At 43.6% G+C, this 22,239-nt stretch overlaps 1 protein-coding gene across 3 annotated transcripts in view; it reads left to right on the top strand.

The window, feature by feature from the left end:
• The window catches only part of thumpd3 (THUMP domain containing 3), a 28,300-nt gene that overhangs the window by 4,144 nt on the left and 1,917 nt on the right, over window positions 1–22,239 (top strand). For all 3 annotated transcript variants that reach the window (XM_015959828.3, XM_015959829.3, XM_054749087.2), the window contains 4 exons: window positions 6,482–6,551; window positions 9,537–9,652; window positions 19,472–19,576; window positions 19,777–19,900. In XM_015959828.3, coding sequence (XP_015815314.3) covers window positions 6,482–6,551; window positions 9,537–9,652; window positions 19,472–19,576; window positions 19,777–19,900 — 415 coding nt within the window. The remainder of the gene's footprint in view (window positions 1–6,481; window positions 6,552–9,536; window positions 9,653–19,471; window positions 19,577–19,776; window positions 19,901–22,239) is intronic.

Genomic DNA, 22,239 nt, shown 5'->3' with positions numbered 1-22,239 from the left:
CAAACCAGATTAGTGGAATAAAGCATAATTACTACTCGGGGTAGACCGATATATCAGGCCGATTTATGCCATTTACTGGCATTGGCCGATATTCCTCAGACGATTTAAAGTCAGACTAGGGCCGTGCGACAAGGATTATAAAGTGATGAGAATCTACCAAAACTCAGAGATCGTAGAACCGTCTATTTGCATTCTATCACCTGTGCCATTATTTCTACCGGCACGTTCTTTTCTGGTAGTCTGCTTCTTTCGGCATGACAGACACGCCAAAAGCAAGTTTAAAGCGGTATGTTGGTTAATTTAGCTGGGGTGCCTGGTGGAGCTGAGGAAAAAAATTAACAAGCGATGCATTAGGATGCGAACATAAACGATAATGAATCTTTGAAGAAGCATGCCGTACTCGATTATAGTGACTAGGCGCTAGCATTAGCTAGCCCCGACTCTAAGCCGTCGTTACATGTATTCTCACGCATCTGCTCGATCAGGGAACCTCAATGTTTTGCTCTAAACGCTGCATTTAGCTTTGTGACTTTTATTATTTGGAGACGTTTGTGTGTGGTTTAATGAGCCTTTTCACCGTAGCTGCTGACCATATGTACGTGTATATATATACATATACTGTGTATATATATATATATATATATATATATATATATATATATATATATATATATATATATATATATATGCATGCAGTATATGTATATATATATATATATATATATAGATAGATAGATAGATAGATAGATAGATATTTTTATTCGGTCAACAACAACAATTTATCAATTTTACATAAAAGTAATCAAGCAACCAAAAAAAGGAATAGGTTGAAGCCTAGTAGCTTATAATTAGCCTATCCTTAACTCCCACAGAGATAATCAAATCCTTAACCAAGGCTGATAGCTAAGATGCATAACATTTAAAGAAAAACAATGATAAATCAAGAAATCAAATCAACACAAGGTTGGACATCAAACTAAGTTTCTATATATATATATATATATATATGTGTGTGTGTGTGTGTGTGTATGTATGTATATATATTCATATATATATATATATATATATATATATGTGTGTGTATGTATGTATGTATGTATATATATATATATATATATATATATATGTATATGTGTGTGTGTGTGTATGTATGTATATATATATATATATATATATATATATATATATATATATATACAGTGGGGCAAAAAAGTATTTAGTCAGCCACCGATTGTGCAAGTTCTCCCACTTAAAATGATGACAGAGGTCAGTAATTTTCATCATAGGTACACTTCAACTGTGAGAGACAGAATGTGAAAAAAAATCCATGAATTCACATGGCAGGATTTTTAAAGAATTTATTTGTAAATCAGGGTGGAAAATAAGTATTTGGTCAATAACAAAAATTCAACTCAATACTAGGGCTGTCGCGGTTGAGGAATTCCCCCTGCGGTGATTCAGGGTGGCTTAATATTGCGGTGTGCGATATTATTGCAGCCCTTTTTTTATTGCAGTACTATCTAAACATAATGTTTACACATTTAAAAAAGGTTAAAAATTGCCGTGCCTTCTTTTATAACACTTTACTGAATGCAGATCAAAGGGCAGTAACAACACAGATCGCAGTAACGTTTGTTTCTCCGACAGTCGGAGTCCGACTGAATTTAAAAACAACAAAATTCAGGATAAGGTTAAACTTTTAATTGCAAATTTGGCTGCAGCATCTAACAAATAATAAACAAGTCCCCATTTTGTTTAGTTGTTTAAAATCAAGCATAAAAAATTACATGTACCGGTCGCGCGCGCGCCGGGCGCACTATCATTTCACTTTCACACACGAATGACGGTGATTGATAGCTCGGTCACGTCCTTGTTACCTACAAGGAAAACCAGCATGATAACCATATACGGTTTGAGAGAGGATCTGAGAGGGGTGGCAACATTTCCAGCAACACTGAAAACCCTCTCGGATGGAGCGCTCGTTGCACTAACGCACACGTACCTACGTGCGACTCTGGCGAGCAAAGGGAATCTCTCCCGGTTGTTGCTCCACCATGTCGGGGGTTTCTTTAGGGTGGATGCGTTCCTCCTGCAGGTAGCGAGTGAGCTCCAGCTCGGCTGAAACTCTCTTCAGGACGGTTGCAGAAGCAGTGCTTGTCCGGGACTTCAGCAGGTCTCCGAGCGTTTTGTTTTTTTTTTTTTTTGCCGCTGGTGGCAGCTCTGTCTCGGCCAAGGACTCTGGCTGCGCAGCAGCTGACGTACTGAAAACCAAAGTGCTCCCAAAGGAGCGAAGTAACGTTTCATTTTGATACCAGTGCAGCCATCCTTCTCAACATGCATCATTGAGTTGAACCAAGTTCAGTAATCGCAGTGGCCCATGATGCAGCGCGGTGGGCTTCTTCATATTGCGATATTTCATTTTTGCGGTTACCGCGACAGCCCTACTCAATACTTTGTAACATAACCTTTGATGGCAATAACAGAGGTCAAACGATTACTATAGGTCTTTACCAGGTTTACACACACAGTATTTTGGCCCATTCCTCCATGCAGATCTTCTTGAGAGCAGTGATGTTTTGGGGCTGTCGCCGAGCAACACGGACTTTCAACTCCCTTCACAGATTTTCTATGGGGTTGAGGTCTGGAGATTGGCTAGGCCACTCCAGGACTTTCAAATGCTTCTTACGGAGCCACTCCTTTGTTGCCCGGGCGGTGTGTTTGAGATCATTGTCGTGTTGGAAGACCCAGCCACGTTTCATCTTCAAAGCTCTCACTGATGGAAGGAGGTTTTGGCTCAAAATCTCACGATACATGGCCCCATTCATTCTGTCCTTAACACGGATCAGTCGTCCTGTCCCCTTAGCAGAAAAACAGCCCCAAAGCATGATGTTCCCACCCCCATGCTTCACAGTAGTATGGTGTTCTTGGGATGCAACTCGGTATTCTTCTTCCTCCAAACACGACGAGTTGAGTTTATACCAAAAAGTTCTACTTTGGTTTCATCTGACCACATGACATTCTCCCAATCCTCTGCTGTATCATCCATGTGCTCTCTGGCAAACTTCAGACGGGCCTGGACATGCACTGGCTTCAGCAGCGGAACACGTCTGGCACTGCAGGATTTGATTCCCTGCCGTTGTAGTGTGTTACTGATGGTGACCTTTGTTACTGTGGTCCCAGCTCTCTGCAGGTCATTCACCAGGTCCCCCCGTGTGGTTCTGGTATTCTTGCTCACCGTTCTCATGATCATTTTGACCCCACGGGATGAGATCTTGCGTGGAGCCCCAGATCGAGGGAGATTATCAGTGGTCTTCTATGTCTTCCATTTTCTTATAATTGCTCCCACAGTTGATTTTTTCACACCAAGCTGCTTGCCGATTGTAGATTCACTCTTCCCAGTCTGGTGCAGGTCTACAATTCTTTTCCTGGTGTCCTTCGAAAGCTCTTTGGTCTTGGCCATAGTGGAGTTTGGAGTCTGACTGTTTGAGGCTGTGGACAGGTGTATTTTATACAGATAATGAGTTCAAACAGGTGCCATTAATACAGGTAACGAGTGGAGGACAGAAAAGCTTCTTAAAGAAGACGTTACAGGTCTGTGAGAGCCAGAGATTTTCCTTGTTTGAAGTGACCAAATACTTATTTTCCACCCTGATTCACAAATAAATTCTTTAAAAATCCTGCCATGTGAATTCATGGATTTTTTTTTCACATTCTGTCTCTCACAGTTGAAGTGTACCTATGTTGAAAATTACTGACCTCTGTCATCATTTTAAGTGGGAGAACTTGCACAATTGGTGGCTGACTAAATACATTTTTGCCCCACTGTGTATATATATATATATATATATATATATATATATATATATATATATATATATACATATACAATGCCGTGAATGAAACAGTAGTTTGCAGATTTGAAATATTGTTTTACTCTCCCGGGGGGGCGGAGCTGTCAACTGATCACCACCTGGTGGCGAGTTGGATCAGATGGCAAGGGAACATGCCGCGTAGACCTGGCAGACCCAAACGCATAGTGAGGGTCTGCTGGGAACGCCTGGCAGAAGAACCTGTCAAGACGGTCTTCAACTCCCACCTCCGGCAGAGCTTTGACCACGTCCCGAGAGCAGTGGGGGACATTGAGTCCGAGTGGGCCTTGTTCCACTCTGCGATTATCGAGGCGGCTGTTGCTAGCTGTGGTCGTAAGGTGGCCGGTGCCAGTCGTGGTGGCAACCCCCGTACCCGCTGGTGGACACCAGAGGTTCGGGGAGCCGGCAGGCTGAAGAAGGAGGCCTACAGGGCGTGGCTGGTCTGTGGGTCTCCGGAGGCAGCAGACAGGTACCGGATAGCCAAGCGGGGTGCAGCAGTGGCAGTTGCCGAGGCAAAATCTCGGGCGTGGGAGGAGTTTGGTGAGGCCATGGAGAAAGACTATCGATCGGCTCCAAAGAGGTTCTGGCAAACTGTCCGGCGCCTCAGGAGAGGAAGGCAGCAACTCGCTCACACTGTTTACAGTGGGGATGGGGAGCTGCTGACGTCAACTGAGGCTATAGTCGGACGGTGGAAGGAATACTTTGAGGAGCTCCTCAATCCCACCAATGCGCATTCCGAGGAGGAACCAGAGCCGGGAGGCCTGGGGATGGACTGTCCGATCTCGGGGGCAGAAGTTGCTGAGGTAGTCAAACAACTACACAGCGGCGGAGCCCCGGGGGCGGATGAGGTTCGTCCTGGGTATCTCAAGGCTATGGATGTTGTAGGGCTGTCATGGTTGACACGTCTCTACAACATTGCGTGGTCATCGGGGGCAGTTCCTAGGGAGTGGCAGACCGGGGTGGTGGTCCCCATCTTTAACAAGGGTGACCTGAGGGTGTGTTCCAACAATAGGGGGATCACACTCCTCAGCCTCCCTGGAAAGGTCTACGCCAAGGTACTGGAGAGGAGGGTCCGATCGATAGTTGAATCTCAGATAGAGGAGGAGCAATGTGGTTTTCGTCCTGGCCGTGGAACTGTGGACCAGCTCTATACCCTTCCAAGGGTGATGGAGGGGGCATGGGAGTTTGCCCAACCAATCCACATGTGCTTTGTGGATTTGGAGAAGGCTTATGACCGTGTCCCCAGGGGCACCCTGTGGGGGACGCTCCAGGAGTATGGGGTGGGTGGCTTTCTGTTAAGGGCCATTCAGTCCCTTTACCAGAGGAGCGTGAGTTTGGTCCGCATAGCCGGTAGTAAGTTGGACCTGTTCCCAGTGAGGGTTGGACTCCGCCAGGGCTGCCCTTTGTCACCGGTTCTGTTCATCACTTTTATGGACAGAATTTCTAGACGCAGCCGTGGTGTGGAGTGTGTCGAGTTTGGTGGCAGGAGAATCTCGTCTCTGCTTTTTGCGGATGATGTGGTCCTCCTAGCTTCATCCAGCTCTGACCTTCAGCTCTTGCTGGGTAGGTTCGCGGCCGAATGTGAAGCGGCTGGGATGAGGATCAGCACCTCCAAATCTGAGACCATGGTTCTCGACCGGAAAAGGGTGGCTTGCCACCTCCGGGTCGGGGGAGAGGTCCTACCTCAAGTGGAGGAGTTTAAGTATCTCGGGGTCTTGTTCACGAGTGAGGGTAGGAGGGATCGGGAGATCGACAGGCGGATTGGTTCGGCGTCTGCAGTGATGTGGACGCTGAGCCGCTCTGTCGTGGGGAAGAGGGAGCTGAGCCAGAAAGCCAGGCTCTCGATTTACCGGTCGATCTACGTCCCAATCCTCACCTATGGTCATGAGCTTTGGGTAATGACCGAAAGAACGAGATTGCGGATACAAGCGGCCGAAATGAGTTTCCTCCGTAGGGTGGCCGGGCTCAGCCTTAGAGATAGGGTGAGGAGCTCGGACATTCGGGAGGGACTCGGAGTAGAACCGCTGCTCCTCCGGATTGAAAGGAGCCAGTTGAGGTGGTTTGGGCATCTGGTCAGGATGCCTCCTGGACGCCTCCCCGGGGAGGTGTTTCGGGCATGTCCTGCCGGCAGGAGGCCCCCGGGTCGACCCAGGACACGTTGGAGAGGTTACATCTCCAATCTGGTCCGGGAACGCCTTGGGGTCCTGCCGGAGGAGCTGGTGGACAAGGCCGGGGAGAGGACGGCCTGGAGCTCCCTAATTGGGATGCTGCCCCCGCGACCCGGACCCGGATAAGCGGAGGAAGACGAAGACGAAGACAAAGTTTTACTCTCATTCTCACTGATTATTTTGTATTTAGTTCTCAAGAAAATCGGCACTGGTGTGTTATAAAAACTGCTGAAAGGTAAAATTAATGTGAACACTGGTTAGAAAATGGAAGTGTGACGACAGGAGAAAGTCCTTAATCCGAGTTAATGAAGAAGACTTCTAAAGGTGACTTTTAATGTAAACACAAGAAATGATTGATGCCATTTGTAATTATTTATAACTAAATAGGATGAAACGCTCATTAAACACGTTATATTTGTGGGGTTTTTTCTGTTCTGCTGACAGGTTGTGTAAACCTCAGGTATCTGATGTAATACTTGACCCCATGTGTGGAACTGGAGCCATACCACTGGAGGTGAGACACAAAATGTGCTTTTCTTTGTTTTTGCATGTTATCGATGCACACCTCTGCTCATTGTTGGAGCCACACAAAGTTGTGGTGACACACAAACACAACACATTTGCTTTATTGTGGGTTTCTAAATGGTTGAGTAGAGAAACTATGAAGGTGTTGGCATCAGAAACTAGGAAATGAACCGGATCTGGTACGTAGACTCATACCTGCCAAGGTTCCTAATTGTTTCCTTTGAATTTCTTAATGAGCACGAGCTCAGAATTCAAGCACGAACATGTAATCTGTGACAAGAGAACTGCTGTATTTTGCTATTATTCCCAGAAGATGTATGAACTAAGATTCTGTAAGCCCCACAGGGCGTCATTTAGTTTTTTATTTTTATTTAGACTTCTCACACATTCAGGACTAAACTTTAGTGCCTCCAGTTCAGCAGTTGTCCAACATTTCAGCTTCTGATCCACAAAATAAAAGCTACAGGGACTAACTGTTTCTGGTTAGTTTACTTTGTGTACGGGAAGTATTCAGACCCCCATCAATTTTTCACTCTTTGTTATATTGCAGCCATTTGCTAAAATTAAATACATTTTTCCTGATTAATGCATACACAGCACCCCATATTGACAGAAAAACACAGAATTTCTGAAATGTATGCAGATTTATTAATAAAGTAAAACTGACTAAGTATTCAGACTCTTTGCTCAGTGTTCCTCCCGTCAGTCACCACGAGTACAAGTTCTTAGGTTTTTAACTGATGGTTTATTCCAAGCTTTCACCAAAAGGAACTCAGTGTTGCCATCGTGAGAACTTAAAAGAAACAAAACATGCAAAATTATAAATAAGATACAAAAACAGCATCAAAACTGAAAATATTTGTCACTTTGACTCAATCCACATGTTCGGTTATCACAAATGCCATAAACACGCTTTACACCAGCATCAAATGTACTTTAAACCATATTATCTATAAATACTCAAATTTACAGAGCCGACCGTGAATGCACCCGTCACCTGCTGTAACAAACGGGAGAAAATGATGTTTATCTTCGCACCGACACTGGCATCACATTTTCAGTAGCTTGAAATCAGAACACATGGAATTCACTTCAATAACCTAGAGTCCATCTTGTTTGAACGGCGCCAACATGCAGCACAACTGCGGTAAGCACATGTACTTTTGTGTGTCGCTCTAAAAAAGGTTCGTCTGAACATTAGTTCCGCTTCACTTAGAGTTCCGACTCACAGCATCAATTCAAAGAAAACAACATAAGAATCAATAAAAAAATATATACAAGTGTAAACGTGAAATAAATTCACTGTCAGTTACACTCAGTAGTAGCTCCCTTTTGAGCTAATACAGTCATGAATCTTCTTGGTAAAGATGCAACAAGTTAGAGCTGGATTTGGGGATCCTCTCTAGGTCTGTCAGGTTGGATGGTGAACATTGGTGGACAGCCATTTTTAAGTCTCTCCAGAGATGCTCAATTGTGTTTAAAGGAGCATTATGGAAGTTTGACAGCCAAAATATGTATAGAAATAATAAATTTCTTCTTCATACGTTCTCCTGCAATGCCCTGGTCCTGTAGAATGAGCCCTGGCATTTTCACTGTGATTGCCTGTTTTTCTGTAAAATCACAGAAAAAGAGAGATGCTCGGGTCGAGCAGGCTGCTTCATGCGCGTTCACGCTCAGGCATCGCCCGTAGCATTTGCTATCAGTAGCTTTAGCAGCAAAGAGTGAGGTAGTGCCAACTCAGCGACTTTGTCGCTGTTCCTAATGCCTAGTGATGAACCTAGCTACATTTCTGAGGATCCTTAGCTACTTCTAGATATTTCCTGCAAATTAGCAACAAAATAGCCATTTTCGCTCTGCTGTCATCAAGGATATAAATGTTACAGATACAGAAGATGTCACTGGCGCTTTAGCTCACCTAGTAAGACGCCGGACTCTCGTGCAGAAGACTCGGGTTCGATTCTGGATTGGAACATAGTTTATTTAGAGGTTATTTTTTTTACATTAATGGTGTATTTGTTTACAGTAAGATGCCCAAATTTGTATTTGAGACTCACTGAACAGCATTGAATTCACAGATAAAAAAGATGTGGGTTCAACTTTCATTTTGGAACAATTTTTCAAGCAAGGGTAGGGAATGATCTGAGCATGCAGGAGGACTGACCCATCTTAAACCTTTGTCGGCTGTGCTGAAGAGAAAGGTACAGAACCAAATTATTTAATTAATTAGCTGCACGTTCTCCTGACCTCTGTCCTCCGGGCCACACACACACGGGACTGTCTCAGCTGTTATTTTTGTTAAGGGGTGTGCACGTACAGCATGCGCGCCTCGTGCACGAGCCTATTATTGAAGCTGCCGTTACGCTTTTGGCCTGAGGGGGCAATCGCGAGCATAAAAATTCAAAACTCTGTAAAGTCCCTTTAAGTCAGGGCTCTGGCTGGGCCATTCAAGAACAGTCACAGAATTGCTGTGATGCCACTCCTTCGTTGTTTTAGCTGTGTGCTTAGGGTCATTGTCATGTTGGAAAGTAAACCTTCAAAAATGGATTTGGGTTTGTTTCACATGGGAGTAACAATATCACATGGTAAATCCAAAAAGTGGATTTTTCATGATATGGCCCCTTTAAAGTAAAAAATTCCACCAACAAGCACTTTAAATGTTTAATTTCTGTAGCTCTTCTTAAGAACCCCTACGGAGTGTTTCATCACCCACAGTGGCGCCTGAGCCCAACTTGGTAAACAAGTTCTCCAGGACTTCCAAGCCACTCAAAAACAACCTATTAGACTAACGAGAGTTAATGAACTCCGACCACAGAGTTCAATCAGTAACTAACGTATGAGTCCCTTACTGCTGAACACATAACCTTGAGCTTTTTGTGGGGTTCAGATGTGTTTTTCTGTCGTGACTTTGCAGGATGGTTCAATGATGGTGTTGTAATAAAACACGGATATGTAATACTGTGATGTTCTTTTGCAGGGTGCTATTGAGTTCAACAGCTCATTCTATGTTGCTGGTGATAACAACGACATGGCCGTTAACCGAACCGTCAATAATGTTTCTCACATTCAAAAAAGGAGAGCAGACAAGGGAAGGTGAGTGAACAGCTGGGCGTTTTACCGACGAACATCTGTATTGTATAGCGGACGCGTAGCCCTCGTGCTGCATCACTGACATGTCCTTTAATTACATGACTTGTTTTTATATGCTGTATTCACACTGTAAGTTGATCATTAACAGATTTTTTACATTTTTAAATGTCAAACTTACCATTAAGGATAACAGCTGCATAAACAGAACTTGATACAGCCAATAACTTTCATCTTTGATTACGGAGGAAAAAAGGTTTTATTGTTCAGGTTGGTGTTCGTCATCATCACTCACTGGCAGCAGCATTAATCCTCCAAACAAAAGAACTGCAGTGTAGCTTCAGTCTTTTGGGAAATGAGATCTGTTTTTCCTGATCCACATTCTTTGAGCCAGAAAAGGTTTTTTCTCATATTTCTTTTTCAAAACGCCCAAAGGTGTTCTATCAAGCACAGTTTTGTTTTTCTTTAATAACTTCCTGGTGATTTTGTGCGATTGTCATCACACTGGAATATTCCACCATTGACATTGAAAGAGCCTTCCTCTTTTTAATTGTGCATTTTTAACTATGAAATAAAATAAAATAAGTAAAAACTACACTACTTAGAGGAGAGAATGGGAGTCGGGCTCTGTCAGAAGTCACAGGCTTGTAGAATTGATGTGCACAGAAGGAAGTGCACAAAGAGTAGTTGGGGTAGGGAAGTACAGGGTAGGTGCTAGGGTAGAAGATGAAGAGCTGGATATACGAGAGTTTCTTGAAGATGGACAGATAAATGTCCCAGTTCTGGTAGTGCTCACAAAGTCATTGCATTATCATGGAACGATACAGAATGAGTCCGAATACTTGAGTGTGGTGTGGACACTGCTAGCTGACAGTCCTTTGATGATCAGAGCGACTGAGATGTGGAGTAAGCTTTCGCTAGAGAATTCAAGTACAGTCCCAAAAGGTTTACACCCCCTGTGTATTTTTTATTTGGGGGGGGTTAAAGAATATAAATGAAAACCGTTTTTTCACTCATGGTCACTGAAGCCATTTATTATTGGGACAAACGTGTGAACACATGAATCACAATCTTTCTGGCAGGCCACATGTTTATATCAGAGAACATTGCTGATGTTAACAACTGAGGTTCTAGAAAAGTACAGGACAGGAAACATCTGCTGCCTTCAGATAACATTGACATCTGAATCTACGAAATGACAGGACGTTAGTCCTTGTGAAACATGTTCACGAATAAGTTCCCCACAACTAGAGATGGGTACCTTTGACATTTGAATCGATCCGGTACTAATTCCCGGTACCTACAAATCGATACCGGTACTTAACGGTACCAATTTTCGATACTTTTGAGTGTTTAATATTTTAATTCTCTTTTATAATTAAATATTTATTTTTCTCAATATATAACAATAATTGATAAATATCACAATAAATAACATTCAACTGTTTGTATTTTAACATCATCCTTGTAGTTTTATAAGCTGATAATTATTATTATTATTATTTATTTTTTTTTTTTTTTACCGTGTCCTGTCTGGCTGTGAAGCAAGCAGAATTGATGTCTGAATGCTGGTGACAAGCCTTACAGATTTATTCTCAGGTGGAGCATCAAAGCGTTTGCTTTTAATGTCACGCCTGATACTTAAAACTTTATTGTTATTGTTGTTGAATGCTTTGTAATTCCGACCAGACACGGAGACAGAGGTGAAAGAGAAAGGAAGAGAAAAGGTGGAGAGAGAGAGGGGGTTCCACAAAAATAAACAATGAACAAGAGTCTGCTTCTAGACCTGCAGAAAAAGACAAAAAAAAAGGACACAAAAAAGGGACACAACAACAATACAACAAGATCTACCTATCACTGCGTCAACTTGATGAAAAAAAAACAAAAAAAAAAAATAATATATATATATATATATATATATATATATATAATCAACATTGCTTAACTAAAGAATCACGATAATAAATCACAATGCATTAAGTGCCCCCCATAGTTGTAAGACATGTGTTGAACGTGCCCAAGCCCATACTTTTGAGAGCACCATGTGAGCACCTGTGTGTGTACACGCGCTTGTTTATTTAAGGTTTCTCTATAGGAGCGTCCAACAGAGAGTGTGAGGGACCACAGATCCGCCCCCCAAAGATGCGCAGGAGACGGGGGGGAGCTCCAAGTCCCAGAGATCCAGGCGTTGCCCCAGAATGCAGGAACCCCAAGGAGACTGCAACCAGAAAGGCCCCCGCCCCCCTCGAGAGGCACAGAGGATCGCCACAACCAGCAGCCGGCAGAGTCCCTGGAGATATCAGCGGCAAGCCCACAGGCCCGCCCGCAGCCTCCCACCCCCTAGCCGGCTGAGCCCAGGACCCAGCGACCCGGGACCCAGGGGTGACCACCCCCCGCCGGGGACCCAGCAGAGCCCAGGGACCCAGACCCCACCAGGCAGCCACCGGGATCTATCAGGCAGATGCCAAAATCTTAAACCCCCAGACCCGGTTGCCACGAACACTCAGGCAGACCATGGCACAAGCCCCCACACCAGGTGTGGCAGGGGGGACAAAGATCTATATCATCAAGAGAAGTTCCAGGAGAGGGGTGGACCCAAAGGCCCCACCTGACATATACAGTCATACACAAACACAGTCACACACTCCCTCCCTCATGCTCACACATGCACATACAACCCAAGACTTACAAAAATGCACGCCGGACACTCACTCATGCTCCCCATACACACCCTATTCACTCTGGTCCCGGTACTGCTGCACATGGGGTACAACCATCACCGGTAACCAGAGTTTGACCCTTTCTGCTGGGGTGCTGATGAGCAGGCTCCCCCGCCCAACGCTGAGCACAGCAACCCACCACCCCAGACCCCAACCAGACGGCCAGATCTCCCTCCTAGCCTCCAGCCCCAGGAAGCCTAGCAACAACAGAGGTGGCTAAGACCCCTAGTCTCCCTCCACCTGCTCCAATATAGTGTTGTGTGATCATGAGGTGTATTCCATGGCTGTGGTGAGTGGGCAGTGCGGGAATCATCCGGCATATGCCAGCTGATGCCACCGCACCACCCCACTTACACCCTCAGCCATCAGTGTCTAAGTGCGGTTTAAAATTGGAAGTGGGCACCGGCACTCGGGAGGAGGCTGAAATATCCCCCTGCCAAATGCCGTTGAATGTGCTCACTCCCAAGGCCCTAAGTGTGTGTTTGTGTGGAATGTCGTCAGTGGAAGTGTATAAGGTGCAAATTAAATTGGGGGGCAGGTTGCCACAGGAATGCGGAAATGGGGTCCATACCCGCACTCCCTGACTTGCCCACCCCCCAAGGTCCTATGTGTATGTTTGTGTGATGATGTGAGGGAGCAGGAGGAGAGAAATATGCGGGGATGGGGAGGAATGGCTGGCTGGGCTTAGCCCTCCAGGGAGCCAGCTCCCCTACTGGCCCCAATAGGCACCTCTGTTGTCAAACCGCCACACAGGGCATGGAGACCCAAGCCCATCCTGCCAGGGTCCAAAGCAGCAGCATTACAGAGCCTCACGGAGTCCGAGGGCACCAACCCAGCCCCATCCCAGCAGAATATCTATGCCCACCCCTGCATTTGCACAACTTCCAGAATATATAAGACATGGGACATCCAGGTAAGGTTTGGTCCTCCCCGTCCTGGACCTCCCCCTCCCCTGTGATGGAACGGCAGAGGAGCCAAGGTCTACCTGATGCCCCCGAACCCGGGCCAGGCACTGCTGAGTGTTCCTGCCTTCTTCCCGGCAGCATACATGTCAGGACCCGACCCCCAAGGCCCCGCCCAGATCCCCACACGGGGCCGGCCACCCCCAAACCCCGAGCCCCCAGGCCCCCACCCAGACCCGCCCAGGGGTATTGCAGCCGCCAGGCAGTGACCCATGGCCGCCGCCAAGATCCCCAAGGGGCCCCACTCACAACCGCCAGTAGTCCACCCCCCAAGGCAACCCAAGCACCTCCAGAGGGGGGCGACAGCCCCCCCAGTCCCAGACACCCCCAGTGAACCCACCTCCAGGGAACATCCGGATACTCCAAACTCAGACCCCACACCCCCCCACCCACACCATCCCGCAGGACAACATCAATGGCCCCCCACCCTCGCTATGTGATGGAACCGATCAAAAGAGCCCAGAGAGATTCATCTGAAGTGGAAGCAGAGGCTATATCAAGTGCAATATGATCTAACAAAAGATTTCTATACTGGTTGATGCAGAGAGTTTCTCTATTTTTCCAATTCAAGAGGATAGTTTTCTTAGCGATGCACATGGCAGTCAGAACCACGTGAACCAAAGATGTTTCAATCGGGACATCGTGCAGCTGTCCCAGTAAACAAAGAGGGGGAGATTGGGATATGACATTTCAGACATTTTGACAGATCCTCACATACTCTACCCCAAAATTCCTGGACAGGTGGGCTGGACCACAGTGCATGAATGTAATTGTCAGGAATGTTGTTTGTGCAGTGTGTACAGGTGTCAGACGACACAAACCCCATCTTGAACATCCGATGACCTGTATAGTGTACTCTGTGTAGAATTTTGTACTGAATTAATTGTAAATTGGGGTGTCTGATCATTTTAAAAGTTTTTAAACAAGTTTGGGACCAGAAGCCCTGGTCAAAGCTAACTGATAGATCCACCTCCCATTTTTCAATAGGGATTGCAATTTTATCGTCTATTTTGGACAGTGTCTTATATACTTAAGACAGTAGTTTGGGGGGGTTTGAGATTATATAAGTCTAATACCTTTGGTGGTGTTTGTAATTCTATTTTATTGAGCTTACATTTTTGTTTGACTACAGATTTAATTTGGTGATATTCTAAAAAGCTATTCTTATCCATTCCAAATTGGAAGACTATTTGATTAAATGGAATGAAGTCCAATCCTTCATATATGTGTTCCAGCATAGGATTCCTTTATTTTTCCAGTCCGGAAGGTGCATCATTTTGTTGTTTTGCAAAATGTCAGGATTGTTCCAGATAGGTGTGCGTCTGCATGGTACTAGTGAAGACTCTGTCATTTTAAGATACTCCCACCATGCTGTCAGAGAAGTGCTGATACTAATACTTTTAAAGCTTTCATGTTTTCTTATGCTTGAGCTAATAAATGGTAAGTCTGAAAGCTCTATCGTATTGCAAAGTGTCTGTTCTATATCTAACCAGGACTCATCTAATGGGTTATCTTGCATCCATCTTGGTATATATTGCAGCCTGTTGGCTAAGAAATAATAATAAAAGTTGGGTAAATCCAGTCCTCCTCTGTCTTTGGTATTCTGAAGCGTTTTTAAGCTAATTCGTGGAGGTTTATCCTGCCAAAGGAATTTAGTAATTGAGGAGTCCAGAGATTTAAACCAGTCAGCTGGTGGTTTGTTTGGGATCATCGAGAATAAGTAATTTATTCTGGGCAAGACCATCATTTTAATTGTAGCAACTCTCCCCATGAGTGATATTGGTAAGGATTTCCATCTTGCAAGATCATCTTCCACTTTCCTTAAAAGTGGGATGTAGTTTAGTTTGGTTAGATCTGCTAACTTGGGAGAGATATTAATTCCCAGGTATGTGATATTCCCTGACTCCAGTTGTGTATTAAGCAAATTGACAAATGAGAAATTAATTGGTAGAACTGTGGATTTTAACCAGTTTATAGAGTAATCTGAAACTTTTGAAAAAGAGTTTATCAGTTCTATTGCTTGGGGGAGAGAGGATTGAGAATTCTGGAGAAAGAGTAAAACATCGTCTGCATAAAGACTGATCTTATGTTCTATTTTCTTACACTTTATCCCTTTAATGTCTGTTGTTTGCCTAATTGCTGCTGCTAGTGGTTCGATAAAGATAGCAAATAGTGAGGGGGAGAGTGGGCATCCCTGCCTGGTCCCCCTCTGAAGACAGAAGCTAGCTGATATTTGGTCGTTCGTCCTGACACGTGCTGTTGGTGAACTGTATAATGTTTGTAGCCAGTTTATGAAGAAGTTCCCAAAGCCAAACTTATGTAAAGTTGCAAATAAGAACTTCCAGTTAACTATCAAAAGCTTTTTCTGCATCTAGAGATAATATACTAGTTTCTATGTTCTATGTCTATAAGCTGATAATTAAACTGAAGCAAACATCTTTACTGTGAACTAAATTTACTGTGTATCTTCATTCCTTTTGCCGTCTTTTTTCATTTGATTTTTCCTACTGGGAAGTTAGAATTTCCGAGGAGAAAGCGAACACACCATTAGCTGATAACAACGGTGGCAATGGAAGCTAACATATCAAGCTAACGTTATCTTTAACAGTTTATTTAACTGCTGGAGCAGATTAAAACGATGATGCCTCACACTTAGATCGTTGTCACTGGTTTCATCTTCACCCAATCACCCGTCGCATTTAGTAAAGTGAAGCCAAACTTTAGAGCGCGTTCATGTTCTTCTAGTCGGAAATTCAGAGTTCCGAGGAGAAAACGAATGCACCATTAGCGAAACAGAAGCTAACATATCAAGCTAATTATACTTACCTACTGGAGCAGATTAAGATGAGGATCTCTCACTTAGATCGTTGTCGCTGGTTTCATCATCACCCAGTTGCCCATCACATTTAGTGAAGTGGACCCAAGCTTCAGCGTGCGTTCTTTCTACCATGCTTCTCTGTTTACAGCTCGCTCGCAGGGACCGACGACATAACGCTCTTGCGCATGCGCAGCTGTCTTGGCAAGTTCTCGTTATGAAGGACGGGTACCGAAACGAGGCACCGTTTGAAACGACGTGAATCGGTGCTCGGTCGGTACCTTAAAAAGTACCGAATTCGGTACCCATCCCTACCCACAGTAACAGAGACCTTTAATACTTTAAAACTTGCTTCTAGTGACCTCTGACCTTTCAGGCATCTACAGTAGGAATAGGGTCTGGCAGGCATTTAGTGGGAAGGCTTTATGTGAGAAGTGTAAATACAGATTGTTGGTACTCTTCGGTCAATAAAAGAAAAACCCAGAGAAATAACTTGAATCTAACTAAAGTAATAACAAATATGATGATTGATATATATATATATAATCACCCAAAACACACAGTTAAACACACCCAAGAATTGCTAAGAGGAAAGAATGGACTATTCTATAGTGGCCTTCTATGAGCCCTGACCTGAATCCTCTTGAGCATCTTTGGAAGGAGCTGAAACATTCTGTCTGGAAAAGGTGCCCTTCAAACCTGAACCAACTGGAGCAGTGAGGAATGGGCCAAAATACCTGCTGAGAGGTGCAGAAGTCTCATTCACAGTTACAGGAATCGTTTGATTGCAATGATTGCCTCAAAATGTTGTGCAACAAAATGCTACGTTAGGGGTACAATAATTTAGCCCAGAGTTTTTGTTTTTAAAATTTCCATCGAAGCATGGTTGAAAATCAATTTCTGACTTTCACTCGTTAAATTTTATAGAATTTTTAGTATTATCAAGTTTGTCGTCTGATCTGCGGCTGCATGTCTTAGACACTCGGGTAAAGAGTGAGGTGAGGCTGTCAACTGACCACTGCCTGGTAGTGAGTTGGCTCCGATGGTGAGCGAGGATACCGGTCAGACCTGGCCAGACCCCAAAAAAATGTGATGGTCTGCTGGAAATGTCTTGCAGACTCTCCTGTCAGACGGAGCTTCAATTCCCACCCCGACAGAACTTCCAAAATGTTACGAGGGAGGGCAGGGGTCATTGAGTACAATTGGCCCTGTTACGTGCCTGTACCATGTCCATTTACACTTTATCAGTGATGCATATACTAATATTTACACATCTCCACAAATTCCACAAGAGTTCCCTTTTAAAATGAGACCAAAATTTGTCAAATAAACCTTGTGGTTACAAAAATATATTCAATAAAGTGCGGGCATGTCATTTTCAAGGAGATTTATCTAAATAATGCCTTGGGCCCTAGTTAGCAGTATTTGAACCTCCTTACAAATACTACTGTGTTGCCAACTACTTCAGTTGTTAATGTTGATAATGTGATTTTTACTTTTAAATTTGATTGTGGTGATTAAATATTGTCAGTGATTTCAGTTTATTAGTGTGCTGTTATTACTGTTATAATCTCATGAAGCTCTTTTGACTGATAAATAACCTTTATTATTTGGACACGTAGGTGATGAGGGATGCATATACAGTGGTGTGAAAAATTATTTGCCCCCTTCCGGATTTCTTATTCTTTTGCATGTTTGTCACACAAAATGTTTCTGATCATCACATTTAACCATTAGTCAAAGATAACACAAGTAAACACAAAATGCAGTTTTGAAATGATGGTTTTTATTATTTAGGGAGAGAACAAAATCCAAACCTACATTGCCCTGTGTGAAAAAGTAATTGCCCCCTTGTTAAAAAATAACCCAACTGTGGTGTTTCACACCTGAGTTCAATTTCTGTAGCCACCCCCAAGCCTGATTACTGCCACACCTGTTTCAATCAAGAAATCTCTTAAATATGAGCTGCCTGACACAGAGAAGTAGACAAAAAGCACCTCAAAAGCTAGACATCATGCCAAGATCCAAAGAAATTCAAGAACAAATGAGAACAAAGGTAATCAAGATCTATCAGTCTGGTAAAGGTTATAAAGCCATTTCTAAAGCTTTGGGACTCCAGCGAACCACAGTGAGAGCCATTATCCACAAATGGCAACAACATGGAACAGTGGTGAACCTTCCCAGGAGTGGGCGGCCGACCAAAATTACCCCAAGAGCGCAGAGACAACTCATCCGAGAGGTTTCAAAAGACCCCAGGACAACTTCTAAAGAACTGCAGGCCTCACTTGCCTCAGTTAAGGTCAGTGTTCACGACTCCACCATAAGAAAGAGACTGGGCAAAAATGGCCTGCATGGCAGATTTCCGAGACGCAAACCACTGTTAAGCAAAAAGAACATTAGGGCTCGTCTCAATTTTGCTAAGAAACATCTCAATGATTGCCAAGACATTTGGGAAAACAACTTGTGGACTGGTGAGACAAAAGTTGAACTTTTTGGAAGGCAAATGTCCCGTTCCATCTGGCGTAGAAGTAACACAGCATTTCAGACAAAGAACATCATACCAACAGTAAAATATGGTGGTGGTAGTGTGATGGTCTGGGGTTGTTTTGCTGCTTCAGGAACTGGAAGGCTTGCTGTGACAAATGGAACCATGAATTCTACTGTCTACCAAAACATCCTGAAGGAGAATGTCCGGCCATCTGTTCGTCAACTAAAGCTGAAGCGATCTTGGGTGCTGCAGCAGGACAATGACCCAAAACACACCAGAAAATCCACCTCTGAATGGCTGAAGAACAACAAAATGAAGACTTTGGAGTGGCCTAGTCAAAGTCCTGACCTGAATCTTATTGAGATGCTATGGCATGACCTTAAAAAGGCGGTTCATGCTAGAAAACCCTCAAATAAAGCTGAATTACAACAATTCTGCAAAGATGAGTGGGGCTAAATTCCTCCAGAGCGCTGTAAAAGACTCGTAGCAAGTTATCGCAAACACTTGATTGCAGTTATTGCTGCTAAGGGAGGCCCAAACAGTTATTAGGTTCAGGGGGCAATTACTTTTTCACACAGGGCAATGTAGGTTTGGATTTTGTTCTCTCACTAAATAATAAAAACCATCATTTCAAAACTGCATTTTGTGTTTACTTGTGTTATCTTTGACTAATGGTTAAATGTGTTTGATGATCAGAAACATTTTGTGTGACAAACATGCAAAAGAATAAGAAATCAGGAAGGGGGCAAATAGTTTTTCACACCACTGTAGATGTCCTCGTGGTTAAAATGTTGTTATTGTTTCTTCCTGTAATAATAGAAACACTTTCATTTCAAACAGCTCATCTGGGTTGCCCATCGATACGGTGCAGTGGGATGTGTGCAACTTACCCATAAAGACCAGCTCTGTTGACATTATCATCACTGACATGCCCTTTGGGAAGAGGTACAGTGTAGACTTAAAATTAGTCTCACATTTTTTTTTTACTGAAAACACAAGATGTTGGTTATGTTTCTATTTTTTTGTAAAATTTAACAAAAACTATATTGTTATAAAAGCTAACATTATTAAAACACTGATTTTTTAGACTAAAATTTCAGGAAAATAACAGTAATTCTGTCAATATTTTCTCGGTTTATTCAAAGAATGGGCTCACGGAAGAAGAACTGGGACCTATACCCCTCTTGTCTCAGAGAAATGGCTCGTGTGTGTCGACCAGGCTCAGGAAAGGCCGTCCTCCTGACTCAGGACAAGAAATGCTTCGCAAAGGTATTCAACTAGTTTGTTTAAACTCTGCTTCAGGAGAACAAAAACAGAGGTCTTTCACTGGGAAACCATTTTTTCTTTTTAAAAATGTTTTAATTAACAGTCACTCTGGGTTATTCGTGCAGGCTGAACATGAAAATAGTCTCCTACACCTATCTCCTGCATTAGCTTCTGATAGAATATAGATGATGAAACTGTAGGACTTGGAAAAACCTGACAGATCTACATTACGCTGTCAGAACATTCACATGGACTCCACCATCTCGACTCACAACAGAGAAGGCTGTTGTTGGTTTAGCGTCCAGGAAACAGCAGGAAACCGTCCCGGCTAGTAGAAGCTTAGCATTATCAACTTAACCACACTTTTCCCTCAGCTGATGTTGGTTCGACTCTCGGTGGGGTCGGCAGCCATCTATTTAGCCAGCTGAAACATTTAATTTGTTTATATTTTAGTTGTAATATTTATTTTCTGCAAAATATGTATGTCTCTAAAAGTTCTTTGAATTTGGTCGTTCCTAAACAGCATTTTAGTTGAAACTCTGCTCACAAATGGACTCACACTGGCTAAATAAACTAATAAATAAAAAACAAACACATTAGTCATTATATTTTAAACGGTATACCAATAAATGATTAAAAACATAGTACTGGCAAGTGTAGCTAGAAAAGAAGAAAAAAGTTTGCGCCACTACCGGGAGGCGAACCTGCGCAAAACTACATGTAAATCTGACTCCATAACCACTTCACCACTACGGCTGATAACAAACAAGTGGCGTTACATGTAATTGTCCCATCCAGTGTGTCTTTGTAGATGGGATGTATGGTTTTTCCGGCGGTGTCTCAGTAGAAGTCATTTTAGAAATAATTTGTCAGAAAAATCACAGAATATCCAAATTTGAGAACCAAGTCCAGACCCGCTTCAGGGAAGGAGACCAAATTGAAGCTGAGATGGGAGGAAAATGCGCGAATGAGGCCAAAAATGGCTTTGGGGTATTTCTTATGAGGAAATGACAACATAACATGGTAAAAAGTTCCAAAGGTTAGATTTTTAATTAGATTAAACCTTTACAAAAACTGTTCAGTTAACCTCTCAACTCCGTCCTCAATCTTGCATTTTGGATGATATTATCCATCCTCACTTCCTCCATCGCTGTGTGGTACGCTGGAGCCACAGTGAGGGACAAACACAGACTGCAGCGCATTGTGCGCTGTGCTGAGAAGGTGATTGGCGGCAGCCTTCCATCTCTCCAGGACCTGTACGTCTCCAGAACTCGGGGGCGTGCAGGTCGGATAGCAGCTGACCCTTCTCACCCGGGTCACAGACCTTTTGAGCCGCTTCCCTCAGGCAGGAGGTTACGGTCCATCCAGACCAGAACCTCTCGCCATAAGAACAGCTTCTTTCCATCTGCCTTTAGACTTGTGAACAGCTTATAAACACACAACCAGGCTTGTCTTCGGTACTTGACATAACGTCACGTTATCGGCAATATTACCTTTACCTGCCATTTTTATAGCAAAGTTCTATGCTAGTTTATTATATTTTATTCAACTTTATTCTACTTTATTCTATTTTTTAATTATATTATTCATGTTATATGTAGCACGTTAGTACCGAAGCAAGTTCCTAGTTTGTGAATTGTTTGTTCACTGACAATGGCAATAAACCTTTTCTGATTCTGATTAGCTATAACATCCTCTTTGGTTCCAGAATGCTATCAAGTCTGACAACTGGAAGGAATTGGGCTGACTCTGGAATGGGCGGGGCTGACTCTGGTGCAGCCCCGCCTTCTGGTGCAGCTCCGCCTTTGTGGTTCTGCAGCGAGCACCACATGGGTATCGGTGATACCGGTATCGGTGCATCCCTATTTCCTGTGTGTAAAACTATCTTCACAAGTTAATGTATGCATGTCAGGGTTGTATTAGTTAGGTTACCCTAGAATGTATGGCAGCCCCACCTCTGTCAGCTATGGCTACATAGTAAATTTGTGCTTGGGTAAATGACATCGGTAAATGACTGGTGAGTTGTAAAGCACCTTGGGGGGTTCTATGACTATAGAAGGAACATTTATACAGGTCATTTACCATTGTTTGTTTGTTTGTTGTAGCAGAAAGGCTGAGGAATCTGCAGGACTTGACTCCTAAAATGCACCTGACTTTCTCTCACACAGCAAAACGTTTCAAGATGTCATAAATATCCCACTGAATGTTCTGGTAACACAGACTGTAGCTGTTAGCAGCCTGAACTCAGGTTTACTTTCACCACATGTCATCATTGGCATCATCTGTGTTTCAGTTGCTGAGTGACGAGCTCCATTACGAGCTAAGGAATTGTTTCTTTTTGT

This window comes from Nothobranchius furzeri, chromosome 3 (genome assembly GCF_043380555.1).
Source record: "Nothobranchius furzeri strain GRZ-AD chromosome 3, NfurGRZ-RIMD1, whole genome shotgun sequence".
Lineage (NCBI taxonomy): Eukaryota > Metazoa > Chordata > Actinopteri > Cyprinodontiformes > Nothobranchiidae > Nothobranchius > Nothobranchius furzeri.
The sequence above is the reverse complement of the archived record's forward strand: the minus strand, read 5'-3'. Positions and strand labels throughout refer to the sequence as shown.